Source organism: Hemicordylus capensis, chromosome 1 (genome assembly GCF_027244095.1).
Source record: "Hemicordylus capensis ecotype Gifberg chromosome 1, rHemCap1.1.pri, whole genome shotgun sequence".
NCBI classification, from domain to species: domain Eukaryota; kingdom Metazoa; phylum Chordata; class Lepidosauria; order Squamata; family Cordylidae; genus Hemicordylus; species Hemicordylus capensis.
The window spans coordinates 19,859,526-19,883,997 of NC_069657.1; the positions used below are offsets into that span (position 1 = coordinate 19,859,526).

The window sequence follows — 24,472 nt, forward strand, 5'->3', positions numbered from 1 at the left end:
AGATAGATAATGACGGTTCTCTGCAAACCATGGTGTACAAAGACAGAGCCAACTTTGAGAAGATACACTTCCTCACCCTCCCCTCTCTGAAGCCATCACCTCCATTTTCATTTGTTGGTGGCACAGTTTAGCGATGCATATACTCCAACGCAAATAATGAGGCTCTCCACACGAGTAGTGCGGAGAGCCTTACCGGGCTCTCCCCACAGACGAGTAGTCACTTGTTGCTAGGCGGCCAAATCGACTGCCCACATGACTACTGGCTCCGTCACAGAGCTGGTAGAGGCAGCAGGGATTGGGGGCTACCTGGCCCCCAGAAGTCCCAGGATGCCCCATGCAAGTGGGGAGAACCCCAAGACCGGGAGGCTCGTTTTAGCCTCGCGGCAGGGTCTCCTCATGAGTCGCCACGGTGCAGAGTCGCGCCGTGGCGACTCACGATTGGGAAAATGGGATTAGCGGAATGCTCGCTCCACTAACCCCGTTTAAGGGGAGGGCTACTAGGGCGGGCTTGTCGCCAGAGAACCACCGGGCTCACCTCGAGCCCAGTGGTTCTCATGATGGGGGGAAACCTGGCTGTGCTCCTCTAGCCCAGTTTCCCCCCATCGTGAGAATAACCTCAATGATTAACACTAATCATGGTTAACGCTAACCATGGTTCCTTCATAAACCAGAATCCAAAAACATTGCTTAAAATAGGTGGGCAACCAAGCAAACTCTAATCATGGCGCCCTCAAAAATCAGAATCTGAAACGCCGCTTAAGTAGGTATGGAATTCAGTTCATGAGAAGCATCCCCAGTATTATCAGCCCTGAATTTCCCCAAACCATACCTAACAAGCTCCTCCATGAAAGGGAAAACTACACGAGGTCATTCACATGACCATCTCTGGGGCGAGGAGACGGCAGGGTCGAACCTACCTTCCCCACTAGACGATCACAGATCCGATGTGTGGTGTGCAGCTCACATGCCCACACAACCCACAAAGCTCTGAGCAGCACTGATCTCTGGAGGATGGGGAAATGAAGCCCGGCCTCCAGATATCCCTTAATGCACTGCACTCCTCGCACAGAGCACTGACAGACTACCCCTCAAGTTGAGCGCTCTAGGCGCCCAGGTCTGTGTCTGCTGGGGCTGCCTGAAGCCCAAGCATACACACAACCTGGAACATGGGTAAAAGCCCAAGTAAGGCACTTGGGCTACCCAAGGAGGCAGCGCCAGGATCAGCCAGGATCGCAGTCCTTCACATGAGCAGCCCTACCCAGGTAGCACTGCTCAATTCTGGGTACAGCTGCTTGTGTGAACAGCCTCAATATCATGTTTTATCCCCAGTAGTAAATTTTCTGACTTTCTTCCAGTGCTTTACGGTAAGCTGTTTGACCTTTACAGAAAACAATCTGAATAAGAATCCCCTATGATACCCTGTACCCTCCCATTGAAAAGTAACGAAAGTAGCCTCCACTAGGCCAGAGTCACTTGAGAGAGATCCACTAAAACAGGGGTTCCCAACAGGAGGTACTAGTAACCCTCCTATCTCCTCACGTTGCAGTCGTGCTATTGGTTCCCCGTGGGTCCTGAATGATGTGTCTGCTACAGAAGGGGAGGGAGGAGCTTGATTTATAAGATAAATCAAGATCAGTCATTCCATCCAAACCGACCAAGCTTGGTTTATTCTAACCTACTTACATGAAATAAACCATCATCTGAACCCAACATTTGAAGTGAGTTACAGATTGCAGTTTATTTCAAGCAAGTAGGTTAGAATAAACCAAAGGCAGTCAGTTTGGATGTGATGACCAATCCTGGCTTATTCTAACCTAAACCAGAAGTTAACAATTGCACGGTCACAGGAGGGAGAAAAGAACACTCCGGAGGGTGAAGGATGATGCACAGAGCCATTCATTATCAAAGTTCCACATAGTGTCTGAACCTGCTCACCATCTTCAATTATCAAACATGTTTGTTTCCTCCCCTGCTAACTTGGCAAAGAGGCACCTTTTAACGTGGTGATTATCTTTATTTAGCAGGGGGAGAGTAACTGGCCCTATCCACCCCCAGCACAGTCCCTCCAGAGACTGTTGCTGGTGTCTATCTTCTGTTTCTTTTTAGATTGTGAGCCCTTGGGGGACAGGGATCCATCTTACTTATTTGTTATTTCTCTGTGTAAACTGCCCTGAGCCATTTTTGGAAGGGCGGTATAGAAATTGAATGAATAATAATAATAATGTTTCACTACAAACAAAAACCTGATCTACATCTCTAAGCCACACACCCTTAACTTTCTCACTCTTCCTACAGCACTAGCTGCAGCCAAATTCCAGAGCTATATTTAGGCTAAAATCAATTTAACTATCCCACTGGATGGTTTCCTTAGGTTCCTGCCTTTGTTTAGAGTTCCTGGAGCTGTCTCTTGTCCACCTGCAGCTAGCCATGCCAATCCCAATGTGATACGTCTTGTCAGCAGCAAGGACAGGGGACCTGCCACACGCCGGAGTTCAAACTTATTCACCAAGATATGAGACAACCCCATGGGGAAATGACTTGATTAGCAAGCCAGAGGTTGCCGGTTCGAATCCCCGCTGGTATGTTTCCCAGACTATGGGAAACACCTATATTGGGCAGCAACAATATAGGAAGATGCTGAAAGGCATCATAAGAACATAAGAACAGCCCTGCTGGATCAGGCCCAAGGCCCATCTAGTCCAGCATCCTGCTTCACACAGTGGCCCACCAGATGCTACTGGAAGCCACAGACAGGAGTTGAGGGCATGCCCCCTCTCCTGCTGTTACTCCCCTGCAACTGGTACTCAGAGGACATCCTCCGAGAGACATCCTGCCTTTGAGGCTGGAGGTGGCCTATAGCCCTCCAACTAGTAGCCGATGATAGATCTCTCCTCCATAAAGTTATCCAAACCCCTCTTAAAGCCATCCAGGCGGGAGATGGCAATGGTAAACCCCTCCTGTATTCTACCAAAGACAATCACAGAGCTCTGTGGTGGCCAGAAGTCGACACCGACTCGACGGCACACTTTACTTTACATGAAGAAGGGCAGCCCCTGACAGCTATGCAAGTTGATACTGGGGCAGAGAGGACAAGTGATCCATCCTGAAATGCAAGAATTGGGATGGGGCTGCAGCTTAGTGGTAGAGCATCTGATTTGCATACAAAAGGTCCCAAGTTCACTCCATGGCATCTCCAGGTAGGGCAGGGAAAGACTCTTCCTCTCTGGAAACTAAGAGAGCCACTGCTAACCAGAGCAGGCAATGCTGAGCTAGATGAACCAATAGTCTGACTTGGTGTACGGTAGCTTCTTATCCTCCTATGAGATGGTGCTTCTATGTAGACTTGCAGTTCCCAGCAAGGCAGAGATGGAGAAGCAATGCAGATTGACCAGAGTGGCATACAGAGATGTCAGGATGAGTGTGTTGCCACCAGAAGGGGTACGGATGGAGCTCAATCCCCTTCAAACAACCCTGTCTGCCCGTTCAGGACATTAGGAGAGGCCCTGTTCCGTATTCCACCACCATCTTACACGTCCTTGGTGAGTATATGGAAGAAGGCCTTCTCCATAATGTTGCCAACACTACAGAGGTCTTTGCTTCAGGAAAGCTGGCTGGCCCACACAAGGATGGCATTCAGGTGCCAAGTAAAAACTGGGTTTGGTTTGGTTTTCCCCCCAGCATGCCTACAGTGTGCTCAGTTCCTGAATATTTAAACACTTCTTTGTTGCCTGTAATTGTTTTAGCTGCTGCACCTCATTTTGGATTTTTAATTATTTTTTTGTTGGTTTGTTTTTCTTAGCCTCTGAGCATCCCATTGATGAAAGGCCGCTTAAAAATGGTTTTTAAATAAAATAAAATATGCAAGCCTTGAATAGGGGAAAAGTCAAGAGAAATAGTTGGGAATTCCTATGAAAAGCTGGGAAAGTGGGGACATGCCTGGAGTATCCTGAACTAATCATCATCGACAGACCGCCAAAGAAAGCCAGAAGCCTAGCAGCTCTGCATCCCTGGAACATCTCCCTGGGATGCAGGCATGTTCCACCAGAAAGCGGCCTTCTGCTGAGTCCGTCCATCTAGCTCAGCACTGCCTGCACTGCCTGGCAGCAACTTTGCAAGGTTTCAGGCAGGAGTCCTGCCCAGCCCTACATGGAGATGCTGCCTGGGATGGAACCTGGGACCTTCTGAATGCAGGGCAAAGGCTCCACCACTGAGCTATGACCCAGTCTTGGATTTGTCTAATCCAAATGCAAGGCACAAAGAAAGGCACAGGGCATCAGGGTGAAAACAGAGGAGAAAGAGGAGGAGCCACTCACCTTTCACTTAAATTTTGGGATGGGAGAGGAAAAACACATGGCTGGAAGGAAATATGTTTTGCGGGGACAGAGAAGCACTTTTTAACAAGGGGAAAAATACTCTGGGAGGGAGGTGAAAAGGTAACTCTTGGGGGGTCCAGTAAAATGAGGGGGGACCTCAAATGCTTGAAAGGGGGTTCACAGCTCTGCATGACAGCAGGTATATTTTGCTTCTGAAAAGGACACGGAATTAGGGCTGCCATATTCTGGCTTTCCAAATCTGGGTGCCTAATTTGCATATTATGTAAATTGCATTTAAAATAATTTTTGAGCAGAATAGTGACTGCACGTTTTGCTCCATAACTTCGCTTCTACAAGGGCTAGAGCTTAGCTTTTCTTTCTTTCTTTCTTTCTTTCTTTCTTTTAATGAAAGCTGAAATCCGGGTGAATCTGGGTGGGCTAAGAAATCTGGGTGAGATGCTTACAATCCAGGTAAAACCTGGAATTCGGGGCGGGGGGAGGATGGCAACTCTACACGAAATGTATATGGAGAAGCTCTTCGATGAAGGAAAGGGATGAAGGAAAGGTGAGAGCAAATCTCCCGGAAAACACCTATCCAACACAGGAGACTCATCCACAGTCACACAGGGTGAGCCCTGCCTCCCACAGCTGCTATTAACATGTCTGCGAAGTTGAAATCACCATAGCTGAATACTTGGCAGGAACAATAAAGCAGCTAGCACATATTTCAAAAGGTTCAAAGTAACCTCAGATGTCAGGAGCAGATGCTCTTTCCCACTCCCCACTCCCCCCCCCCACTCCTGAACTTGTTGGTGTGTTTCTTTCCCTTCCCTCTAATAAGCCGGGGTGCTGGAGAAATTAGCCACAGAAAGAAAAAGAACAACGGTAATTACCCTCCTGCCGCCAGCCCAGGAGGCCTATATTAATTGGAGTCTTCTCTTACCTCTTCCAATCTGGATCCCCCACCGGGAAGAATCCATGCTGGCCTCCGGATCAATGCACCACTTCACCTGCCTCGCTGCAGCACATGTCCAAGAATCCTCCAGGCAACTAGCACTCTCTTCAAGAAGGCTAACTGGGGGAGACACCATGGGGTTGGATCCCTTCTCTGATGGCTTTATAGGCAGCAATTTACAGTCCCAATCAGTCCTGGCTCTTGCTTATAGGACTGCAGGAAAGAATGCTGACTGAGCCTAGTTTTTTGTTGCAGGAGGTAGTTGAAGGACTCCTTGGCTGGGAAGGGACCTGAGATCAACAGCTCACACCACTGCCACGCAAGGCTGAATGTGGGGCACTGTGCTGGGGTGGGGGTGGGGAGACCCCAAATCACCAAGGAAAACTGCAACAGGCACAAGTGTGAAAATTAAGTCAATAGCAAAGCCCTCCGAGTAAGATCATTGGGGAGGTCCGGTTGCAGTTACCACCAGCTCATATGGTGGCAACCCAAAACTGAGCCTTCTCTAGGGTTGCCCCAGGACTCTGGAACATGCCCCCGAATGAAATCAGAATCTTCCCATCTCTGGCTGCTTTGAAGTGACTTTTGAAAACGCACCCATTTTATCAGGCTTTTCGTTTATAATGTTTTAAAGTTTATTATTTCTACTTTATTTTTATTTATTACACTTGTATACCGCCCCATAAAAAAAAAAAGTCCCTGGACAGTTCATAATATTCAGTACAATAAAGTTGTACTGATGGTTATTTTAATTTGTTTTATATGATTTAAGGTTTTAATTGTAGTTGTGTTTTAATTTGTAAACCACCCAGAGATTTTATGCGGAGCAGTATATAAATGTGATAAATAAAAATAAAAGTAAATAAAAATTAAAAATAGCATCGGCCCACAGTTGCTTCCTTTGAATGATTTATTAGGCGGGTTCAGACCTCATGTGGAACCTCAGTCGAAGCCAAGCTCCACGTGACATCCTTCAGCCCCGGGAGCACACACTCTGCCCTCCCTTCCCCACACAAGCCTCTATTTGACTGACCTAGGTTAGCAAAAGCCAAGATTGATTGCGATGTCTGAACCCACTCATCTTGGCTTAATTACTGGCTTCAGAGAAACCGAGATCTAAACTCAAGGGTTGAAGTGAGTTTCAGACCTCGGGTTCTCTGAAGCCAGCAACTAAGAATAAGCCAAGATTGGTGGGTTCAAGAGTTGCGACCAATTTTGTCTTACGTACAAGCCTAGAAAGGAAGAGGACACAAGCATGCACTCCCAAGGCTGAGGGATGCTGCATAAAGCTCTGTTTCAAACAAGGTTCCACTTGATGTCTGAACCCGCCTGTTATGTTTCTGATCATTAGGGAGAAGGGCAATAAGCTGATCAGAGCTTCAACGCCTGCCTCCTTTAACACTGAAAAGCTACAATTCCCATCATCCCTAATCAGAGTGGCCAGTAGGGATTATGGGAGTTGTAGTCTGATATCTGAAGGAGGACTGACATTGTACAACTTTGCACTAGAGCACGAAGCACTGGGAATTGACACAGATCAGGCGTTCTCAAACATGAGTCCCCAGATATTGTAGGACTACAACTCCTATCTTCCCTTCAGCCACTGTGGCTGGGGATGATGGGAGTTGTAGTCCAATAATATTTGGGGACCCAGATTCGAGAACCCCTGCAATAGTTTTTAAATTTTAATTTTTTTAATCTATTATGATTTTTTATCTTTTTATGCATTTAAATGTTTTATATTATATTATGTTTTAATTCTGTACACTGCCTAGAGATTTCAATGTTAGGCAGTACATAAATTCAATAAATAAATAAAATAAATAGAGCAATAGAACGATAGGCAAAGGATGCACGTACTCTCATCTTTAATGATTTTTTTACATAAAAGAAAGGACAGATGTTAAATGGTTTCATCTATTTTGAAATGTTTTCCACAAACTGATCCTTGACCAGCAGACCATTATTCGGGTTTTTTGTATCTAACCTTGGATTCAGAGTCAGAGGCGCAGATCTGACTCTGGGAAGACCATTTCCTTCATTCATCAATAATAGTAATCAGCAGCAGGAACTTGCCCTTCTTTCATCTCTGCAGCTCCCACCCACCCTCAGAGCCAGGTGAAGCGACCTCTCTGAACCTGTGATGAAAGATCCTTTAATTATCATGCTAAAGGACACAAGCCTTTTGAGCATAAAGACTAAGTTGAAAAGCAGTCGCCTTCCTGGGTTTATGATGCCTGCTGGAAAGCCAGACCAAGGCACAGAGAATCATCTCGACTTTCAACCCTAGCTGTTTTGCACTGTTTGTAGTGAGAAATAGCTTTCTCCCCCCCCCCCCTATCATCTAGTTAAAACAAATAATCGAGACCACAGATTAACACTAAATCCTAAGCACACGTATCTGAGAGTAGGGATGTGCAGAACGGTTCGAGGTCGGACCGTTCCAACTGCAAAGCGGGCCATTCCAAAAGTTCCAAGCTCGGAACAGAACACTCTTTAAATGAAGGGCTATTCCAAGCTTGGAACAGAATGGGCTCCATTCTACCTTGGAACACGCTGAACGGCCCGAGTGCCATTCTGGACTCCAAAGTGGTGCTCTTCTGGCCTCTGCACACACAGCAGCCATTTGTGTGGTCAGCACCACCACGCAAATGGGCGCCAGGCATGCGCAGAAGCCAGAAGAGCACCATTTTGGAATCCAAAATAGCGCTCAGGCCATTCCAAATCGGAACGGGGGTCGTTCTGTTGGAACAACCAGCTCAACCGTTTTCCACGGATTTTTGCATTCCATTCTAAGCTCGGAACAGAACGCAAAATCAGTTTTGTGCACATCCCTGTCTGGGCTTACACCTCCCTGTACACAAAGGGGACTTTCTTCCAAGTAAACATGGAAAGGAATGCATATAGGGTTACTTCTGAAGTGAGGCTTAACTTATTGGGGTTTGTTTTAATATCACCAGCTGTAAAAAGCATCACCACCTGCAGATTAAGCTTACCTGCAGACCTTGACGAATTTTCTTTGGATTGTCGGAGTCCAAAAATTAAGGAACCAGACAATGGACACCTGGCGAAATTACTAGACTTAGTGACACACATTGTGGAAAAGGATGGTAAACCAGTTTCTCTTCATCCCCTTTACAAGCTGTTCCTGAACTACAACTCCCATTATCCCCAGTGGGTATGATGGGAGCTGTGTTCATCAACAGCTGGAGATTGCCTATCCCCGATCTAGGCTCTCTGACACCAAAGGACCCAATCTCTTCCATCAAACCATCCCTAAAGTCAGAGCTTAACAATTCTCAGGCACCAGACCGCCATGGCACCTGGAAATTTAAGCTTGGCACCTGAGCCAAATGATGTGTCATGGATAGGAAAATAAAATCACTCCTTTTCTTATTTCATTTCATTTCATTCAACTCTGACCTAGAAAATGATGACCTATTTACCTGTAACCTCTTCACCTGGAACTTCATGTTTGTGTTTCTAGATGTTTGTAGATTCTGAAAGTTAATCCAATTTACCTATCTATGTTTGCTCTGGCTTCCTCAAAAGGATTAGTGGGGGAGAGTTAAATCTACAGGGTTAATTGTAAATGAGTTAGAATAACAATTGAACAATGGAAAATGTCTACGTGACCACTAATTGTCTATAAGGAAGACATGAATATTGGTTATTTCTCTTAGTTAGAATGTTCTGCTTATGGTCAGAATTCTGATCGCCTTCGAACCTCCGACTTTCATTCTTGATTAATGAAAACATTCTTGGCAAACGCTTTCGCTCTGGTTCGTCTTGCGCCGGTCCAAGAATTTCACCTCCAGCGGCAGAATACAAATGCCCCCAGCCGCCCCTCTTAATCATTTTCTGCTTGCTCATGAGAAACGTTAAGATAAAAAGGTGGAAATGTTTGTGCAGACTTAGGTTGCCTTCAGACTTCCTCATTTGACACTCTCTCTTCCTTTACAGTTTGTAAGTAAGGACTAGCAGCGTAGCCAGGTTGAAGGCACCCTGGGGGCAAAATCCAAAGCATGCTCTTCGCTCACCACTCCCCCCACGTCTTCTACCCCTGCTTTGCCCACCACTCACAGTCGTTTTTCTCTGGTCTCCTGCCATGCCACAAAGCCAGGCAGGGTTCTCCTCCTTTCCCGTGACTGCCCAGCATTCCAAGCGGCTTCTCCACCATTGGCCAAAGTACATGCACACTGCCATTTGAGGGGTATGCATGGCCAAAACTTGTAGGGAGGTGCACGAAGCGTCTCATACACATCCAGGGGGAGGGTGAGCGGACGCTTTAAAAGGAGGAAGGCGGGTCTTACCTGCCCCTCCATCGCTCCTCTGGTCGCCCTGCACCACAGCATCAAACGCCACGTCACGGAGCTGCAGTGCTGCTCCCGGCAGCCTGCAAGCAGCATCTGTACATAAATGGCATCCACTCGTGTGCAGACACCATTTACATTCCGACGCCGCCCACGGGCTGCTGGGAGCAGCACTGAAGCCGTGCAGCATTTAATACTGATAGCGCCGCGGTTGGGCAGCAGAGGGGCAGGTAAGACCTGCCTTCCTCCTTTTAAAGCACCTGCTCCCCACTTGCCAAAACGCTTCAGCTAGGGCAGCTCAAAGCGTTTCAGCGCCTCACATTAGAGGCGCCGAAACGCTTCCTGGACATCCCTAAAAGCTTGCTGAGCTCTTCAAATGGGGTCTTGCCTGTTGAACCCTCCAATGGCCCACGTGTACACATTTGACAGCTAGTGTGGAGTTGGGGCAAGCGCAGCGGTGGAGGGGGCATGAAGGTAGGGTTGAGCAACTTAGGGGGTGAGGGAGGTAGCCAGCACAGTTCTCCGCAGCCCTGCGGCCCATGTTCCATGCACACGCTCACTCCCTTGTGGCGACACTCCTGGTAAGAGCGATGCTCCTTGAACCAATGCTCCCTGAAACCATCTTGCACGAAATACCCTTTGTAATCAACGCGATTCTGATGTCTTCAGCTTTGCCTGTGTGTTAAGGTCTGTATACGTACTGGAAGCTTCATAAGTAAACTCGTGTTTTTATAAAAGCTTTTTCTCTTGAGTACTTATCATTAACTTTAATTTTTTTTAATTTTGTAACATTCCCCCGTGAGGACAATGAATCCACATGCAGTGTATTTTTGGACCGGAGCCTCGCATATTACAGTTTCCGAATAAAGCGTATAGCTAATCTAAAAACTGGAGAGTGAGGAGGTCATCTAACCAGAAGCAAGACACAACCACGCAGAGCACTGAACAAGCAAGTGGGGTGGAGTTGCTCCCTCCTTCTCCTAGTCACATCGGTTCACCTGCCTGAGCCAGAAAGGAAGCGACCAGGAGGAAGAATGAGCAAGTAAAGTGCAGAGTCTGCCCCCCATGGAGCAAAGGGCATCGCTGGGGATGAGCAGTAAGTTCACCCTCCATGGAGCAAAGGGTGTTGTTGGGAGTAAGCAGTGAGCTCTCCCACCTGCCCCCTGGAGCAGAGGGTGTTGCTAGGGTTAAGGTTGCCATCTCTCCCAGATTTCCAGGTAGTGCCCGGATTTGAAGCAAGTTGCTTAGCCTGCCCAGATTTGTCCAGATTCCCAGCATTCTTTTCTTTTCTTTTCTTTAAAGCTTAAGCTCTAGCCCTTTGGAGTTATGGAGCAAAATGTGCAGTCACTCCTATTCTGCTCAACCGCTGGACTTCACGTAAGGAAGGTAAAGCACAGGAGGCTGGCTGGGAGAGATTCACAATAAGTAAGCCCCGGAGGAATGTTGCCTTTGTTTTTTGTCAGCAGTGGATCTCTATAGGGCGACTGAAAGGATAGCTTGATTTTGATATAAATTACTGCCTACTTGTGTGTTGTAATGTTTAAGGTTTATGGCTTTATAGTGCAATCCATTCTACGCATGCCTACTTGGAAGTACTATTGGTTTCAATGAGATTTTCTCCCAAGTGTGCGTCTGTGTGTGTAGGACTGCGGCCTAACTGAAAAGCTCCATGTATTTTTGGTTCTATTGCTGCTATTAATATCTCAAACTTTGTGTAGTCTTCATTTATTTTCATCCTATTTTCTGCAATAAAATTATTTTGCTCTGGTAGATATCCAGAGAAAATACAAGTCAAGTGGACAGTGTATCAGTTGATTTGCATACTTTGCATAACATGCAAATTAGGGCGCCCGGATGTGGAGAGCTTGAATATGGCAACCCTACTACGAGCCAGCGTGGTGTAGTGGTTAGAGTGCTGGACTAGGACCGGGGAGAGCCGAGTTCAAATCCCCATTCAGCCATGAAAGTAGCTGGGTGACTCTGGGCCAGTCACTTCTCTCTCAGCCTAACCTACTTCACAGGGTTGTTGTGAAATAGAAACTCAAGTATGTAGTACACTGCTCTGGGCTCCTTGGAGGAAGAGCGGGATATAAATGTAAATGATCATCATCATCATCATCCCCCAGTGAGGCACTACCTTGGTGTGGTTGTGGGGCTTGTGTGCTCTGAGGAAGGTGAGAGCTATGCTAGAGGTCCAACCATACTGGACAGGTCTCACCAGAGGAGCCAGACAAAGAGTGCTTCTCCCATCAACAATATGGTGAGACGTAACTTTAATAAATCTATACCGGATCGGTTGTCGCCCGGGTCAACAAGGACCACGCCAGGTGCTATAGTCCCTGGACATCTGGTGGCAAGTGGGCTACAGGACTCAGGATCTTCAGCTGAGCAACCAGGGCTGGAGATTGCAAGGTTACTGGAAGAAACGTCGCTTAACCAAAAAAAATACGAAAAATGCCAACAAGGAAATAATGATCTGCTATTACAAGTCTAGTCCAACTAGAAGAGATTATTTTAAAAGAATGTACCGAATTTGGAAAGAGAAGCATCCAGATACAGAAATAACAGAACAAAGGCTAGCAGACCAGAAAAGATTCATAATAAGAAATAAAGTATTCACAGGAGTTGAGTGGGAAGAACTGGAAAGAGCAACACAGGCTCAATGGAAGAAGAATTACCATCAATTGAAGAAGTTGCTTAATAGAGGATGCCACTGTTGCTGAACTGTTTCAAAATCAAAACCAGGCAACCTCCCCTTTGCCTTCACCTCAAAAACCCAAATGCCGTTTAACAGAAAAGCAACAAGAACTAAAGCAAAAAATAACTGAGCACATGAACCAAACAACCAGCAGGGTTCGACTTCCAGCTCTAAAAACAGTTGCCAAAAAACAACTTGCTCAGGCATTAAAAGATGTCAATGCTGCACATGCAGAAATAACACCAAGAATTTGCAAGAAACAAACCAACTAATGTACAGTGCAGCAACAATAACAACACAAAAGCTCAAATATAAGATCAGTGGACCTGTAAAAATAGAAAGCAGTACATCACCTAAATGGAAGATTAGATTAGAAAATAAAATCTCCAGGCTTAGAGCAGATGCTAGTAAACTGAAAGATATGAAAGACAAAAAGCTGAAGAATGAAAACACCAAACAGTATCTGATCCAAAAATAACACCTAGATTCAAGGAGAAGTCCTGGAAATAATAAAGCAGCAAATAACAGCAGTGTCAAAGAAGATTAGCAGATACGAAGCCAGAATTACACAACACAGGCAGAATCTCCAATTCCAGTCGAATCAGAGACATTTCTACCAGAGCATAGAAGGAGAAACTGCAAGAAACGTAGAAACACCAAATAAAGAAGAAACAGTGCAGTTCTGGCGGAAATTATGGGACAATCCAATAGATTATAATAAAAAAGCAGGCTGGATGAAAGAGGTCGAAAAATGTAACCAACAAATGCAAGATCTAATAATAACACCAGAATTAATCAGTGAAAGAGCAAAGAAAATTAAAAATTGGACTGCGCCAGGCGACGATGAACTGCATGGCTTTTGGCGTAAACACCTAACAAGCCTTCATAAACAACTATTAAAACAGTTCAATCACATTTTGCAAGGAGGTGATATTGAACAATGGCTAACAACTGGGAAAACTCATCTCATCATGAAAGACCCAGCAAAAGGTCCAGTTCCAAGTAATTATAGACCGATAACCTCCCTGCCAATCATGTTCAAATTATTAACTAGAATAATAGCAGATGAAGTCATGCAACACTTATTAACTAACAAACAGCTTCCAGTTGAACAGAAAGGAAATTGCCCGAACACCAGAGGCACAAAAGACCAGCTGCTGATTGACAAAATGATTTTAGAAAATTGCAAGAGAAGAAAAACCAATCTAAGCGTTGCATGGATTGACTACAAAAAAGCCTTTGATTCATTGCCTCACACATGGATACTAAAATGTTTAGAAACAACTGGTGTCAGCAAAAACATTCAGATATTTATAAAAAAAGCCATGAGCATATGGAATACACAGTTAACAATCAATGGCGAGACACTTGGACAGGTTAGCATTAGAAGAGGCATTTTCCAAGGGGACTCACTATCCCCCTCTGTTGTTTGTAATCGCCATGACCCCACTTTCACAAATACTAAACAAAACAGGCCTCGGATACCAAACATCTAAAACATCAAGTCAAATCAACCATCTTCTGTACATGGATGATCTGAAGTTGTATGGAAAGTCCCAGTCAGAAATTGAATCACTGCTAAACACTGTCCGTATATTCAGTAGCGATATAGCAATGGAGTTTGGACTAGACAAGTGTGCTGCATTAATAATGAACAGAGGAAAAATAAGAAAAACAGAAGGAATAGAACTGCCCAATGGAAGCAACATCAAGAACCTGGAAGAGAAAGAACATTACAAATACTTGGGCATTCTCCAGGCTGATAACATCGCACACGCTGAAGTTAAAAGAAAAATGGGAAATGAATACATCAGGAGAGTTCGAAAAATCCTCAAGTCCAAACTCAATGGCGGGAACACCATACAAGCCATAAACACCTGGGCTATACCTGTTATCAGATACACTGCAGGAATAATAGACTGGACCCAGGCAGAGCTAGAGACGCTAGATCGTAAGACCAGGAAAATCATGACCATCCATCATGCTCTGCACCCCCGCAGTGATGTCGATAGGCTATACCTCCCTCGCAGCTCAGGTGGAAGAGGAATGCTGCAAGTCCATCAAACAGTAGAGGAGGAGAAAAGAGGCCTTGAAGAATATATTAAGGACAGTGAAGAAGATGCACTTCAAATGGTCAATAAGGAGAAACTATTCAACACCAATGAAACAAAGCAGGCCTACAAGAAAGAACAAGTCAAGAACCGAGCAGAAAAATGGAGAAATAAGCCCCTGCATGGTCAATATTTGCACAATATAAGTGGAAAATCAGACATCACCAACACCTGGCAATGGCTTAAGAATGGCAACTTGAAGAAAGAAACAGAGGGTTTAATATTGGCTGCACAAGAACAGGCACTAAGAACAAATGCAATAAGAGCAAAAGTCGAAAAATCCACAACAAACAGCAAGTACCGCCTTTGTAAAGAAGCAGATGAAACAGTGGACCACCTAATCAGCTGTTGTAAAAAGATCGCACAGACTGACTACAAACAAAGGCATGACAAGGTAGCAGGGATGATACACTGGAACATCTGCAAAAAATACAAGCTACCTGTAGCCAAAAATTGGTGGGACCATACAACTGAAAAAGTGGTAGAAAATGAAGATGTAAAAATATTATGGAACTTCCGACTACAAACAGACAAACATCTGCCACACAATACACCAGATATAACTATAGTTGAGAAGAAAGAAAAACAGGTTAAAATAATCAACATAGCAATACCAGGGGATAGCAGAATAGAAGACAAAGAAATAGAAAAAATAAGAAAATACAAAGATCTACAAATTGAAATTGAAAGGCTGTGGCAGAAAAAGACCCAAATAATCCCAGTGGTCATTGGCGCCCTGGGTGCAGTCCCAAAAGACCTTGAAGAGCACCTCAACACCATACGGGCCACAGAAATCACCATCAGCTAATTACAAAAAGCAGCTTTACTGGGAACAGCCTATACTCTGCAACGATATCTATAACAACAGCAACAACATTGACAATAAGTTTCAGCCATCCCAGGTCCTTGGGAAGGACTCGATGTCTGGATAAAACAAACCAGTCAATAACACCTGTCTGACTGTGTAAACAAGAAATAATAATAATAAATACTAGGGATAAGCCATGAGTCCCCCACCACTCCAACATGGAGCAGACGGTGTTGATGGGGGCAAGCGGTGAATCTGTGCCCCCATGGGGCAGAGAGCAGTCTGGCTCCCAAATCTGTAGGCTGGCTCTCAGAGCCAATGAAATTTGTCAAAGCCTGCTTTAAGCTGAGATGGGGAGCTTAAAGGATTGTTTATAGACACTGCTGACAAAAGATGTAGTAGCAGCCAACAGCTTAAACAGCTCTAAAAGAGGATAAGACAAATTCATAGAAGAGGAGAGGTCTATCTATGGCTGTTAGTCATGATGGAACATCCAGGTTCAGAAGTAGTCTACCTCAATATCCGTTGCTCGGGAACAACAGCAGGAGTGGACCACGGCCTTCAAGTCATGCTTAGGAGCTTCCTGGAGGCATCTGTTTGGCCACCCTGAGAAGCAGGATGTGGCAACAGATGGACCTTTGGTCCAATTCAGCAGGGCTCTTTTTTTATGCATTATTGACCTCTGCACATTATCTTCAGTCTAGCAGGCCACTTCGTATATACTTACGTTTCCTCCTGCAGTTCCCTTGAACCGCTGGGAAATGTTTCAGAGCTACTCAGGAGTAAGGGGACCGTGATCTTATCTCCGAGACAAGCTTGTCAAGGCTTTGACGCTGTGGCAGCTATTAAGTTATTACTTGACTCAGCGTGCTTTGAACCCCAGAAGAAAAGGGAAGGGCTCATTTCCCTATCAACAAGTACTTATCCGAGCATGTTCCTTTAAGAGAGACACAAATGAGACCACACAAATAGGCCTTTGGGGCAGGGGCAGGGTCCCCTCACCTGAGCACCTCAATAAGAACCATTGACTTTCTGCACAAGCACCACTTGTTTGATTCCCCTGACAAAGACCTATTTATATAAAGGACCCCCATTGCCTCCCATGAAGGCAAAGTCCCCGTTTAGGAACAAGCATCATGTAAGCGCTCCGTGCTCCTTTGCAAAGCTATTATGACCCAAACGCGAACAATGGGAAATTAACCTTCTATTCACGAACCGGACACCGGGAAGTCTAACAGTCTTGCCTTTGACATTTTTCATTTCACATGAAAGGAACAAAACCAAACAAAACTGACTGGTCTGAGTCCCCCACTTGAGTTAACATAAAAGGCTCCCCCCCAAAAAAAACCCCGACAGGCTTCGGATCAAACCCTGAAACGCAAAAATCCGATCCCTGCAGCCTGACACCCCATGCCACCCCTAAAGACAACTATATTTAGAGTCTATGGGAATTTCACTCAATCATACAGGAACTCTTTGAATAAAAATGAAGGTCAGAGGAGGGGCTGTCTTCCTCTGCAAGCCTCCTTTCTCTCCCCCCTCCTTCTTGCAAATCTCCAGATAAGCATTGTTTGCAAAACAATAAGGTACTTCCAACATTATATTTAACACACACACGCACATTTTTATTTGCCATCTCGAAAAATAAACTGCTCGGCTCTTCACATCTGCTTGTCCTTCAGCCCCTTAAAACTTTGTGATAAAGATCTCGAGGAACATCTGCTTACTGTTGCTATTGACCGCCGTTTGCACAAACGTAAGCAGCACGCCAGAAAACTGGAATGATATATTAGTCATATAAAGCGATACCTCTATTGTCATTAGGCAAGATCCAGCTGAAGGTAAGCACTTTGAAGCCCCATTGGTTTCAGTGGCACAGCTTTAAACACTTGCTTAATTCTCTCATTGGAACCTGTGGGACTTATAAATACTCGCCTCTGGCTGGATCTTGTCCAGTATCAACATAATCATTATAGTTGGACAGGCATCCATCACAGATGTTTTGAGTACAGGGCATCCTCTTTGAGGACAGCAGCTTCAACTGTCTTCCAATCCAGAGGTGCTTTTTATCAGCGGAGGATAAATACACAAACGACGGCCATTTTCGGAAGAGAACAACCTAAAAACAGTGGTGCATACGCTGGTAACCTCCAGACTTGACTTCTACAATGCACTCTATGTGGGGCTACCTTTATATGTCATCCAGAAACCGCAGATGGTACAAAATGCACTACTACTACAACAGTGATGAATATTGATAACAGTGGAGGAGGGAGGCCATGTTCGGACGCCACCACCACCACCCTTGCCCCGCCCCCTGCATCTGACATCAGATGCAGGGAGCATTTAGCCACGCACCCCACATCTGACACCAGGGGGCAGCGCTGCATTTGTAGTGTGGCCAAGAGCAGCTCTCCTTGCCTTTAATCGCACTTACACTTACATTTATATACCGCTCTATAGCTGGAAGCTCTCTAAGCGGTTTACAATGATTTAGCATATTGCCCCCAACATTCTGGGTACTCATTTTACCGACCTCGGAAGGATGGAAGGCTGAGTCAACCTTGAGCCCCTTGGTCAGGATCGAACTTGTAACCTTCTGGTTACAGGGCGGCAGTTTTACCACTGCGCCACCAGGGGCAGGGAGAGTCTCTCCGGCCGCACTGCAAACGCAGCACTGGCCGATTCAACTCCCAAATGGGGCCACGCAGTCCGATTCGGGAGCTAAACCACACACCCCGCATCTGACGCCCGGCGCGGGGGCGTGTCAGGGGGGGCGTAACCCTGTAGCCCAACGGTGGCTCTGCCCTTGATTTATATACTGCTTTTCAACAAAGTTCCCAAAGCAGTTTACATAGAGAAATGGCTCCCTGTCCCCAAAAGGCTCACCGTCTAAAAAGGAACACAAGATAGACACCAGCAACAGCCACTGGAGGGATGCTGTGCTGGGGTTGGATAGGGCCAGTTGCTCTCCCCCTGCTCAATCAAGAAAATCACCACTTTAAAAAGGCGCTGCTTTGCTCAGTTAGCAAGGGAAGCAGCAGCCAGGTTGGTCTCAGTGCTCCCTCTTTTTTGATGTCTGCTCAGTTCATGTTAGATCCCGCTCAGGTTGAATCAGGAAGGCTTCACTCTGAATGCATGTGCGCACACACTGCTTCGATGCTGCTGCCCCACACCCCAAAAAACCCTACTCCGCACACAGATGAAAAAAATTAGAGCGAACACTGGTTGGTCTCCGAGGTTACCCAAAGAGACCACATTACCCCTATTTTTAAAGCATCACAGTGGCTGCCCCCACATTTCTGAGTAAAATGTAACGTGCTGGTGATTACCTAAAAACCTGCAAACCACTTGGGCCCAGGGCATTTACGGGAGAGCCTGCTGCTTCAGGTTTCCCACCACTTCTCAAGATCTTCTGGAGAGGCCCGCCTGTGGGTGCCACCAACTCACCTGGTGGCAACTCAGGGCTGGGCCTTTTCTATAGCTGCCCCAAGACTCCGGAACAAACTCCCTGCAAAGTAGAAAGCTACACATCAAGGAGAAAACGCATGCCTTGCCTCATTCAATCCTGATTCTGTTCCGTGTGTCGGCTTCAGAAGGGGCCCAAAACGCATATAGGATTGTAGACCAAAACCAACCCGCTCAGATGCTGGGATCTAGAAATTGCTTAAGCAAAGGTTCTCAAACTTGGGTCCCCCGGTGTTGCTGGACTACAACTCCCATCACACACAGCCGCCATGGCCTTCAGTCTTTTGTGGCCAGAGATGGTGGACATTGCAATCCAATAACAGCCGGCCACCCCTAGGAACAGAGGGAGCTGCCTTGTACCAGGTCAGACCATTGGGCCAAGTAGTTCAGTATTGTCTCCAATGGCAATGGCTCTGTAAGGTTGAAGGCAAGCGTCTTTCCCAGTCCTACTTGGTAGACGCTGAGGATTTAGAGCATGCAGCTCTACCACTTTATGGTTTATGCTCTACCACTGAGCTGCAGCCCCATCCCCAAAACCCATAGGATCAACATAGGCAGCTGCCTTTTGCAGTGATGTAGTCGATTCAGTAGTGCAAGCACTCTCCATGACAGCCCCTATGGCCATGCAAACCCCAATAGCCAGAGAAGCCAGGAAGTACTGGCGCTCCGTCCCTGCGCATCCCCACTCCACTACACCCCTGGCCTTATGCTGAAACAAGCCATTCATCCACCTACCTCAGGGTTGTCTACATAGGAAGCTGCCATATACTGAGTCAGACGATTGGTCTATCTCGCTCAGTATTGTCTTCACAGACTGGCAGCAGCTTCTCCAAGGTTGCAGGCAGGAATCTCTCTCAGCCCTGTCTTGGAGATGCCAGGGAGGGAACTTGGAACCTTCTGCTCTTCCCGGAGTGGCTCCATCCCCTAAGGAGAATCTCTTCCAGTGCTCACACTTCTAGTCTCCCACTCATATGCAACCAGGGCAGACCCTGCTTAGCTAAGGGGACAAGTCATGCTTGCTACCACAAGACCAGCTCTCCTCTCCATATGGTGATGGGCAGGGGCTCGACCAGGTTTCAGGCAAGGGTCTTTCCCAGCCCTACCTGGAGGTGTCAGAGATGGAACCTGGGACCCCCTGCATGCCAAGCAAATGTTCAAGTGATGAGCTACAGCCCTGTCTCCAGAGATGGGTCTCCCGTCCAGGCACTGATGACACCAAGACCTGCTTACTTTCTGCTGGGTGCCCATCTCGTGTGCCCTTAGACCATGCTCTGGGACTTCCAAATCAATATGCACTATGTCAGGCTGTGCAACTACTACACGACTGTCCCAACTGTGCATTTGCCCGCTCTCCAGACTACATTCCTGATATATTCAGCCTTCTCGTAGCAAGCAATAGAAATAGGCACACGCGGGGTCAGCTGAGGTTAGAGTGTTGGACTAGGACTCCCCAAGTTCGAATCCCCATTCAGCCATGAAACTCACTGGGTGACTCTGGGCCAGTCATGTATCTCTCAGCCTAACCTACCTCAAAGGGTTGTTGTGAGGATAAACATAACCATGAGCTCCCCAGAGGAAAAGCAGGACATAAATGTAAAAATAAAATAAAATAAACCTGTCCTGTCTGGGTTTGCACTTGCAGGCCCCGAGTTCAAATCTCTGCTCAGCCATGCCCTGTGTGCACACTCTGGTCCACCATTTGCTTCCACATTCTGTCACAATGCAGTGGGACAAAGAACAGCCCAGAGTGAGGCTGCACAGACACCAGCAGGCTTGCTTTACAGTCGCAGGTGTTGCCGGAGAGACTGCTTTACTCCCATCCCCAACAGCTGCAACCGAAGGGCAACCCTTTCCCTTTCCCCCATACAAATGAATGGCTGCCTTTGACTCCTATGGCCAATGTAAAGCTAGGAACATAGGAAGCTGCCATATACTGAGTCAGACCATTGATCCATCTAGCTCAGTACTGTCTACACACAGACTGTCAGCGGCTTCTCCAAGCTTGCAGGCAGGAATCTCTCTCAGCCCTATCTTGGAGAGAGGGAACTTGAAACCTTCTGCTCTTCCCAGAGCGGCTCCATCCCCTGAGGGGAATATCTTCCAGTGCTCACACTTCAAGTCTCCCTTTCATATGCAACCAGGGTGGACCCTGCTTAGCTAAGGGGACAAGACAACCCGCCCCCCAAAACCAGCAAGGGCTAGATTGAGCTGCTCTTATGACTACAGCGCTCACATGTAGTCTCCCATTCAAATGCAAACCAGGGCAGACCCTGCTTAGCAAAAGGGGACAAGTCATGCTTGCTGCCACCAGATCAGCTCTCCTCCCATGCCGTGTTCTGGACGTAGCAGGGTACGAGGCAACGTGGGTCGATTAGCCGAGTGTGTGTGCGCAGATAAAAAGCAGCAAGCAGAGGTGTCGGCAGCATCTTTCTGGGTTAAAAGTGTGACTGTTGTGCAGGACCATACAAAGAATGTTTGCCACATGCTGCGCTGTGCAGCCAGGTAGGACCATGCAATGTCCACAGACACTAAGCAGTTCCAAGCCATCATATCTGCAGCAACTTGCCAGCAGGTCTGTGGGGTGGAGAATGACAAATATACCCAGGAATTTGGTGATTCAAGGCAAAAGAGATTTGGTGATTCAAGGCAATGTTGCAAGGGCATTCAAATACTATGCAGGGTGGCCAGATACCACATAATGCACAACCCAGCACAAGCAGTTGCTAAAGATACAGATGGCTACACTTTAGTGGGCCAAAGTACAGGCACTTAGCAAAGCATCTAGATTCTCAGGCAGTGGAAACAGACACGGGTATCACGTACAATAAATGCAGCACTGGGGAGGCACCACACGGTCCAAAGGAATGTGCACGGCCACCAAGCACGGTGCTCAAGGCCAGGCCTGTAGTCAGCCTAAATGTTCAGGAGGGGGGGTGCAAAAAAAATAGGGGTGGCAGCTTATCTGCCCCCCATGACTTCCACAAGCAAACAACAAAAAGTTATTTTAAAATTGTGTTTGTAAAAAAGGGGTGGGGCAGAGAAAAAATTGGGGGTGGGGGCAGGCTTGTCCTAGCCCCCGACTTCCTGGCTACAGGTCTGCCTCAAGGCGAAAGAGTGGGAAAATGAAATGGGGCAAAAGCAGCTGCAAGGATATACAACTTGCAAGACAAATGCAATGAACTCAAGTGCACCCAGCGATATAGACAGTGATTATACATAAGTGGGAGAAAAATAAGAACATAGGAAGTTGCTGTATACTGAGTCAGACCCTTGGTCCACCTAGCTCAGTATTGTCTGCACAGACTGGCAGCAGCTTTGCCAAGGTTGCAGAGGCAGGAGTCTCTCTCCTATCTTGGAGATGTCACCATGGAGGGAACTGGGAACCTTCTGTATGCAAGCGGGCAAGCGCTCTTCCTAGAGCGGCCCCATCCCCTAAGAGGAATCTCTTACAGTGCTCCGGCACGGCGTCTCCCATTCAAATGCAAACCAGGGCGGACCCTGCTTAGCAAAGGGGACTCGTCATGCCTGCTACCACAAGACCGGCTCTCCTAGAAGTCAGTCTGCCTAGCAATTGCAAGCGATGTGCACAGAACCAGTCTCCCAGTGCAACGGGTTTGTTGCTGCTGCTTCGATGCAGTTGAGGGGACTTTTGCACACTGTGCAAAACCACCGCGCCAAGCTGCAGGGCTCCGCACGGGAGTTTCGGCGGCCCCCACAGCAGCAACAAGCCTCCTCCTCCTCCTCCTCCGATCCCCGCACCCCCACCTCGCCGCAGCAGACCTACCCGCGGGGCCAGAGAGTTGCAGCCGGCGGCCAGCTTGAGCGCTTGCCTCTTGAGCTCGGCCAGCTTGGCTTGGCAGCTGGGGCACCATTCTCCCTTGGCGGCGGCGGCTCTCTCGAAGTGGCTCAGCTCGCCCCCCGAGGCGGCCCCGGCTCCCTCCGGAGGGGGGCGGCTACCGCAGCGGTCTTCGGGGGCCGCCGGCTGGAGCCTCTTCCGCGGCGGGAGCTCCAAGGAGAGCGGCGTCGGTTCTCGCCGGGGGCTGCCCTCGGCCACCTAGAAGAGAGCAAACGGAGAGGGGGGAAAGGCGGTCAGGCGAGTGGCCGTGGCGCTGCAGAAGGGGAGCCACTCCGGATCTCCGTTTCTGTGTGTAAACGCGTGTCTCCGTCTCCCCCCCCCAGAAAAAAGAAGGGAGGCGTGCAAAAGACCTTCCACCCGTGCAATGCCAAGAAATCGAAGCGAAAGCATCCCACGATTGCAAGTGGCCGCTTCGCCCCCGCGCTCGCCACTTACCCCCAGCACTCGCATGTCAGTGCCCGGCCCCAGGATTGCTGCCGGCGAGAGCGAATCGCTCTCTCTCCCCGCCGGGGCTCCAGACGGACAGACCCGAGCCGGCAGCGGCTATAATGCCGCCGGCGCGAAGCCTCTGGGCCCCGGGCTGTCCTGCCTGCCCATCGCGAAGCAGAAGTCCCGGGACGGACCAGGAGGAGGAGGGTTGCCGGCGCTGCAGAGCAGCTTCTGGCTTTCCCCTGCCCGGCTGCCGCGCTTGCAATAGGCGAAAAAAAACCGCTCCGCTCGGTTGCTACGTGATGTTTCCTCCCATGTTGTAAAAGCTGGAAAAAGTTTAGAGAGTTGCAGCAAAGTTAAAGGAGAGAAGCCCGGGACGGAGCTGAGGGGGAGGAGATGGCCAGGAGGGGGAGGGGCTTCAGCCCTCCCTCCCCTCACCCCCCACCTCGCAGCCGCCGCAGCCCAGAAACAAGACCGAGAGCACGTGGAGACAGGCATTGGCACAGCCCCGCTCCGCTTTTTGTTTCCCCCCTTTTGCTACACCCACTTCCCTGCCCAAAGTCGCTGGCTTGGAAACCGACGTGACTCTGGTTTGGGAGAAAGAAGAGTTACTGTGAAGGTCTCGTTTTTAAGGCTGGGCTGCTTCGTGCTGCTTCTCTCTCGTGTGGGGCCAGATCCCTGTGGGGCGGCTGCTCCAGAGTAACTGGCTTGATGGCTTGCCTATAACATCGAGAGGGGGCATCAGCCGTAGGGCCAGACTCAGTGAGCAGCACTCCCCCTTTTTTATCAAGTTGTTTCCTCCCCAGATAGGAATAGGATTGGCCTCCCCACCCCCACGGAAAGAGGACACCGTTGCAGTGGCCCCACGCTCGGACTCAATCGGCTTCCTTGAGCCGCCGGCACTGCTGCAGCCACCCTCAAGAGACCGGGAGGGGAAGGCTTGAGGGGGTAAGGTTGCCCCGCCCCCTGGTGTCTGACATCAGATGTGGGGGCGTGGCTTGGGGCTCTGGGGCATGCGCCCTCTTTGCACACACAATGGAGGACCCCTGCCTAACTTTGTGTGTGTGTCCCCCCCCCCCCCCCGCTGCTGGGAACCTCACTATGCCCCTGGTGTATTACAACTCCCATCACCTCCAGCCACTGTGGCTAGGGGTGATGGGCATTGTAGTCATAAGAACAGCCCTGCTGGATCAGGCCCAAGAATGCCCCTCTCGTCCAGCATCCTGTTTCACACAGTGGCCCACCAGATGCCGCTGGAAGCCACAGGCAGGAGCTGAGGGCAGCGGATTGGGAAGCACTGCCTTCAAGTACAGGGTTGGCGTTGGCGTTCAGGGGCAGAGTACCTGCCTTAACCTGCCTGAGGTCCCTGCTTCAGTCTCTGACGTCGCCAGGGAAGGCTGGGGATACCTGGAGAACTGCTACCAGCCTGTGCGGAGGAGAGGTGGCCCACTGAAGCGCCCCAGCTGTCGCTGGACGATGACTCCCATCATCCCCAGCTACATTTTATTGTGGCTGGGGGTG

At 48.1% G+C, this 24,472-nt stretch overlaps 1 protein-coding gene across 2 annotated transcripts in view; it reads right to left on the reverse strand.

The window, feature by feature from the left end:
- KIF26A (kinesin family member 26A) overlaps positions 1-23,885 on the reverse strand; it is a 240,406-nt gene extending 216,521 nt beyond the window's left edge. Inside the window, exons 1-2 of one of the 2 annotated variants that reach the window (XM_053282826.1) lie at positions 22,958-23,885; positions 22,451-22,720 (exon numbers count right to left, since the gene is read on the reverse strand). In XM_053282826.1, coding sequence (XP_053138801.1) covers positions 22,451-22,720; positions 22,958-22,972 — 285 coding nt within the window. In that variant the 5' untranslated portion in view covers positions 22,973-23,885. The remainder of the gene's footprint in view (positions 1-22,450; positions 22,721-22,957) is intronic. The other variant, XM_053282825.1, reaches the window with a different exon arrangement.
- Positions 23,886-24,472: the final 587 nt, after the last annotated feature.